At 50.8% G+C, this 6,967-nt stretch overlaps 1 protein-coding gene across 1 annotated transcript in view; it reads left to right on the forward strand.

Moving 5' to 3' along the window:
- The first annotated feature begins 2,895 nt into the window (after positions 1-2,895).
- SHROOM4 (shroom family member 4) overlaps positions 2,896-6,967 on the forward strand; it is a 63,304-nt gene continuing 59,232 nt past the window's right edge. Inside the window, exon 1 of the mRNA XM_082263036.1 lies at positions 2,896-3,043. Within this exon, the coding sequence (XP_082119162.1) occupies positions 2,928-3,043 (116 nt within the window). The 5' untranslated portion in view covers positions 2,896-2,927. The remainder of the gene's footprint in view (positions 3,044-6,967) is intronic.

Consider the following 6,967-nt stretch of genomic DNA (forward strand, 5'->3'; position numbering starts at 1 on the left):
TATAATTAGGATTATTTTTCTTTCCAAAAAATTGACACAAAATTGGAACTTCGAAAAACTTGCCATGCCTCCTACTATATACCTCAGACTGTCTGCTTTCCAAAAAGGGATCACTTGGGGGTTATTTGTACTGTCCTGGCATTTTCAGGCCTCAAGAAATGATATCGGTCGTCAGTACATCAGGATTGATTAATTTTGTAGATTTATACCATTTATTCCATAGCCGACGGTCGGCTGTCTTGTAATGACAACCGATGCGGCTGAGCAGCCGCTCGGCTGTCATTACAAGGAGCGGGAGGGGACACCCCCCCCCCTCCCCTCCTGCCACCTTCAGCGGCTCCCCCGGGTCTCCCGTCCCACCAGGGGACCCGGGCAACCATCCTGTACGGCCACCATAGAGAAGACCCGATCAAAGCCGCATTCGGCTCTGATCGGGTCTCCATGTAAAAACCCAGAGGTGATGTCATGACATCACTTCCGGGTATGATGTCGCCAAAATTAAAAAAAAATGACAGCATTCAAAACAGCCAAACTTGTCGTTTTGAATGCTAATAAGTGCAGAGGAGGGGTTTGGGGTCTTTTAGATCCCCAGATCCCTCCGCAAGAGTACCTGTCAAATAAAAATAAAAAATAAAATTTTTTTTTTTTTTTAAATGTACGAAAATATCGGCCCATATCGGCTGATACCGATATGCAATGGCCAAAATATCGATATTGGTCGATCCCTATTACATACCACCAAAAAAGAAAGCTCTATTTGTGTGAAACAATTGCTAAAAATGTCATGTAGGTATAGTGTCGCATGACCGCGCAATTGTCATTCAAAGTGTGACAGCACTGAAAGCTGAAAATTGGCCTGGGCAGGAAGAGGGGTGAAGGTGCCCGGTGTTGATGGGGTTAATCCATCATGGCGGATCAGGGAATGCAGAAATAAGTTCAGTTAAAGCCTAGAATGCGAATGTTTTGGCTGAAAGTTTTTTTATTATTCTATATAAAGGGTCTTTAACGTGGATTTAGTGCATTAAAGGACTATTTTTAGCATCTTGTATGTGATGACGAAACGCGTATGTAAGGCGGACGGAGAGATGCCGATTATTTGGGTTGCAGAGTTTTGCTTTGACTACTAAATAAAAATAAAATTCTACAAATAGGCGGAGTGATAGGAAACCACACCGAATAAAGGGGACAAACACTAAAGATTTTACTTTTTTCTCTTTTTTTTCTTTTTTGGCGTTTGTTTATCAGCACTCGGTCTAGACAAACCAAGCAAGTTATGTGAAGTCTTCTGAAACGATCGTCTTGTTGTACTGAATGTTCCATGGACACCATCCAATGGAAGTCTCATTACATTGTATCTCTCTGCTTGTATTGCGCATGGTTGTGTAATAATCTGGCAGAGCAAAGTGGTTAAAGTGGATGTACAGCCAGAATTTTTTTTATTTTATTTATTTTTTAATATTTATTTTTATTTTGTTGGTATTGTGAAAGGGTTGGAGCCCCTGTAGACTTTTAATGCCTCAACCCTTAGTGCTGCACAAAAATGAAATTTCAGGATGCACTTGGCTGAAATGGAGGAGGAGGAGGGGGTTTAAAAAAAATAAAAAAAATTTTGCATTGAAGTCAAAAGAGGCTTTTTTTTGCATTGAAGTTAATAGAGAACGTTTATCAGTCAGTAGGGGGCGATTTTGCCTTGGAGTCCCTGGGGGGTGATTTTGCCTTGGAGTCCCTGGGGGGTGATTTTGCCTTGGAGTCCCTGGTGGGATCGTTTTTGCCTTGGAGTCCCTGGGGGGGAGCGTTTTTTGCCTTGGAGTCCCTGAGGGGGAGCGTTTTTTGCCTTGGAGTCCCTGAGGGGGAGCGTTTTTTGCCTTGGAGTCCCTGAGGGGGAGCGTTTTTTGCCTTGGAGTCCCTGGGGGGGAGCGTTTTTTGCCTTGGAGTCCCTGAGGGGGGGGGGGGCGATTTTGCTTTGGAGTTCCTGGGGGGGGGGGGCGGGCGATTTTGCCTTGGAGTCCCTGGGGTGCGATTTTGCCTTGGAGTCCCTGGGGTGCGATTTTGCCTTGGAGTCCCTGGGGGAGCGTTTTTGCCTTGGAGTCCCTGGGGGAGCGTTTTTGCCTTGGAGTCCCTGGGGGGAGCGTTTTTGCCTTGAAATCCCTGGGGGGACCGTTTTTTGCCTTGGAGTCCCTGGGGGGGGGGGGGAGCGTTTTTTGCCTTGGAGTCCCAGGGGGGGAGCGTTTTTTTGCCTTGGAGTCCCAGGGGGTTGGGGGGGGAGCGTTTTTTGCCTTGGAGTCCCTGGGGGGAGCGTTTTTGCCTTGGAGTCCCTGGGGGGAGCGTTTTTTGCCTTGGATTCTCTCGGGGGGAGCGTTTTTTGCCTTGGATTCTCTCGGGGGGAGCGTTTTTTGCCTTGGATTCTCTGGGGGGGAGCGTTTTTTGCCTTGGATTCTCTGGGGGGGAGCGTTTTTTGCCCTTGGATTCTCTGGGGGGGAGCGTTTTTTGCCCTTGGATTCTCTGGGGGGGGAGCGTTTTTTGCCTTGGAGTCCCTCGGGGGGAGCGTTTTTTGCCTTGGATTCTCTGGGGGGGAGCGTTTTTTGCCTTGGATTCTCTGGGGGGGAGCGTTTTTTTGCCTTGGAGTCCCTGGGGGTTGGGGGGGGGGGTGGCGTTTTTGAAATTTGCCATTGTACACCAGAATTGGCAGATCCGCCACTGGATCCTTCTTTTTTTTTTTTTTTTTTTTATTTATATTTATATATATATAAAATATTATAAATTATATTGTGAGCTGGGAGAAATATTACTTATAATATGAGCATAAAAAAAGCATTTCTTGTAATAAATAACGATTTTAGAATTAATTTTGCCATACCTGATTTGTTTATTTATATTTTCATCTCCATCAGATTGAAGATGGTGGCAAAGCAGCGAAAAGTGAGAAGATGGAAGTGGGGGATGAACTGGTGAATATTAATGGCACCCCCTTATATGGATCGCGTCAAGAAGCTTTAATTCTGATCAAAGGGTCCTACAAGATTCTCAAGATGATTGTCCGGAGGTAACTGACCTTTTCATCTTTTGGTTTTTTAGGTCCCCAGGCTCAGGACTGGGGGGGGGGGGGGGGGGGGTTTTGTTTTTTTTTTTTTTGTTTTTTTACAGTGTTGCACTTTTTTTGTGTGACAATACAATAAATGAAAAGCAAGAAAAAATATATATATTTTTAACATTTTGAATATTAATGGTTAGAAAATTGTAACTGTAACTCTGAAATGGTAACCTGTAAAAAAAATGTAAGTACCGAAGTTTGGCGTCATTCCAGTGTGCGCAGTTTTAAAGGATGACATGTTAGGTATCTATTTACTCGGCGTCACATTATCTTTCACATTAAACAGAAAAATTGGGCTAAATTTAGTGTCTTTTTTTTTTTTTTTTTTTTTTTAATTCATAAAAGTTTTATTTTTTCCAAAAAATAGTATTTTAAAAATTTCTGCGCAGATACCGTGTGCCATAAAAAGTTGCAATGACCGCCATTTTGTTCCCTAGGGTCTCTGCTAAAAAAATAAAAAATAAAAAAAAATAAATAGAATGTTTGGGGGTTCTGAGTAATTTTCTAGCAAAAAAAATGATGATTTTTTACATGTAGGAGCGGAGTGCCATTATGGAAGTGGTTAAAAATGTTCTGTTTTTTTCCGTTTTATTTAGCAAAAAAAAAAGTGGTGGTTACATACATGTGATTTTTTTTTTTTGGCACATCTAGGAATGGCACAAAGGGTGTCATTTAATCAGTTCAGCTCTCACTCCTGTAACCCCCTATGGACCATTTCTGCCATGGGCCTAGTGTTGCGCTTTTTTAGTGTGACAATACAATAAATGGTAGGGGGAGCTGAGCTTCTGAGTCCACTGGTAGGGGGAGCTGAGCTTCTGAGTCCACTGGTAGGGGGAGCTGAGCTTCTGAGTCCACTGGTAGGGGGAGCTGAGCTGCTGAGTCCACTGGTAGGGGGAGCTGAGCTGCTGAGTCCACTGGTAGGGGGAGCTGAGCTGCTGAGTCTACTGGTAGGGGGAGCTGAGCTGCTGAGTCCACTGGTAGGGGGAGCTGAGCTGCTGAGTCCACTGGTAGGGGGAGCTGAGCTGCTGAGTCCACTGGTAGGGGGAGCTGAGCTGCTGAGTCCACTGGTAGGGGGAGCTGAGCTGCTGAGTCCACTGGTAGGGGGAGCTGAGCTGCTGAGTCCACTGGTAGGGGGAGCTGAGCTGCTGAGTCCACTGGTAGGGGGAGCTGAGCTGCTGAGTCCACTGGTAGGGGGAGCTGAGCTGCTGAGTCCACTGGTAGGGGGAGCTGAGCTGCTGAGTCCACTGGCTCATATAATGTTTGTTGTAAATAAATTACAGGACACCTCTATAGAGAGGATGTAGAGTCTGCCATTCCTTATACCCTGGAACTGATAGTCTCTTATTCTGACGCCATGCTCCAGGGTCCCATGCCTCACCCCTGTACACCTGGATAGGAGGGGCGGCATATAGAGGAACCAATCCCCTCTCCGCTGCAGGAGGAAAATTGAGGAGATCAGTTCCTCTATATGCCGCCATTCCTCCTAGCCAGGTGTACAGTGATGACGCTTAGCGCTGGGTCAACCTGGGGGTCTGGGGGGCCCTTCATAGTTTCTTGCACCGGGGCCCTGAAGGTTCTAGTTATGCCTATGTGGGGGCCTATATATCTTTGACACAAACTACCATTAATGGATTCTTTAATGGGGTGCTGACAGGTCTGGGGGTTGGTAGATGATAGATCCCCCCTGGCCTGGAGACATATTTACATAGTTGGTAAGGCTGAATAAAGACAACAGTCCATCCAGTTACACCTGTGCTGGTGTGTGTGCGTGTAGAAAATCATTTCCCATATCCCTGTATGTTGTGTTCGCTAAGATGCACGTCCAAGGGTCCTTTAAAACTATCCATACTTCCTGCTGACACCACCAATTGTGGAAGAGAGTTCCACATCCTTAACACCCTGGTGGTGAAAACCCCCCTGCGCAGTTTAGGGTTAAACCTCTCCTCCAGTCTCATTGAGTGGCCCCGTGTTCTCTTCTACTCCCTGGGACTGAAAAGTTTCGTACTTACGCTGGGATCACCATTGAGATATTTGTATATCGCTATCGTATTTCCTTTCAAGCGCTTGTAGCCGTTACTCGTAATTGAGGTCCTCCAGTCCCAATACTTTTTTTCTGCCCTTCTCTGGACTCTCTCCAGCACATCTCCTGGTCTTGTCCTTGTTCTCGGCACCCATGGGCTCCTGTAAACAGCAAAGTAAGGAAATTAAATAATTGGCTCGTACAAAGCGGGGTCTATAAAAAGATCTCCGGACACTTCCTGCAAGCAATTTCCTCTATCTGGAATGCCATTAACACATGGAATTTAGGGGGGTGTTAAAATCAAAACAAGGTCCGGAAGACCAAGAAAGTCTCTGATAGAACTGCTCATGGACTGGTTAAATATGTAAAGTAAAAGCCCAGCATGACTGTAATGTACCTCTGGGGGGGGGGAGATAGGTGGCAGTGCTTGGGGGGGGGGGGGGTGTTAGGATACAGCAGGTGGAAGTGGCCAGTGTAGTGCCCCCCCCGGCGTCGGCCAGTGTAGTGCCCCCCGGCGTCGGCCAGTGTAGTGCCCCCCGGCGTCGGCCAGTGTAGTGCCCCCCCCGGCGTCGGCCAGTGTAGTGCCCCCCCCGGCGTCGGCCAGTGTAGTGCCCCCCCCCCGGCGTCGGCCAGTGTAGTGCCCCCCCCCCGGCGTCGGCCAGTGTAGTGCCCCCCCCCCGGCGGCGGCCAGTGTAGTGCCCCCCCCCCGCGTCGGCCAGTGTAGTGCCCCCCCCCGGCGTCGGCCAGTGTAGTGCCCCCCCCCGGCGTCGGCCAGTGTAGTGCCCCCCCCCGGCGTCGGCCAGTGTAGTGCCCCCCCCCGGCGTCGGCCAGTGTAGTGCCCCCCCCGGCGTCGGCCAGTGTAGTGCCCCCCCCGGCGTCGGCCAGTGTAGTGCCCCCCCCGGCGTCGGCCAGTGTAGTGCCCCCGGCGTCGGTGGTGGCCAGTGTAGTGCCCCCGGCGTCGGCCAGTGTAGTGCCCCCGGCGTCGGTGGTGGCCAGTGTAGTGCCCCCGGCGTCGGTGGTGGCCAGTGTAGTGCCCCCGGCGTCGGTGGTGGCCAGTGTAGTGCCCCCGGCGTCGGTGGTGGCCAGTGTAGTGCCCCCGGCATCGGTGGTGGCCAGTGTAGTGCCCCCGGCGTCGGTGGTGGCCAGTGTAGTGCCCCCGGCGTCGGTGGTGGCCAGTGTAGTGCCCCCGGCGTCAGTGGTGGCCAGTGTAGTGCCCCCGGCGGTGGCCAGTGTAGTGCCCCCGGCGTCGGTGGTGGCCAGTGTAGTGCCCCCGGCGTCGGTGGTGGCCAGTGTAGCGCCCCCGGCGTCGGTGGGGGTCTGTGTAGCGTCCCTGGCGTCGGTGGGGGTCTGTGTAGCGTCCCTGGCGTCGGTGGGGGATCTGTGTAACGTCCCTGGCGTCAGTGGGGATCTGTGTAACGTCCCTGGTGTCGGTAGGGATCTGTGTAACGTCCCTGGCGTCGGTGGGGATCTGTGTAGCGTCCCCGGCGTCGGTGGGGATCTGTGTAGCGTCCCCGGCGTCGGTGGGGATCTGTGTAGCGTCCCTGGCGTCGGTGGGGATCTGTGTAGCGTCCCTGGCATCGGTGGGGATCTGTGTAGCGTCCCTGGCGTCGGTGGGGATCTGTGTAACGTCCCTGGTGTCGGTAGGGATCTGTGTAACGTCCCTGGTGTCGGTAGGGATCTGTGTAACGTCCCTGGTGTCGGTGGGGATCTGTGTAGCGTCCCCGGCGTCGGTGGGGATCTGTGTAGCGTCCCTGGCGTCGGTGGGGATCTGTGTAACGTCCCTGGTGTCAGTGGGGGCTTGTTTAGTGTCCCTGGTGTTTGCCTGGTTCAGCTTTTTCAGATCTTGTTGCTCCTCA

This window comes from Pelophylax lessonae (assembly GCF_965119305.1).
Source record: "Pelophylax lessonae genome assembly, chromosome: 7".
Classification (NCBI taxonomy): domain Eukaryota; kingdom Metazoa; phylum Chordata; class Amphibia; order Anura; family Ranidae; genus Pelophylax; species Pelophylax lessonae.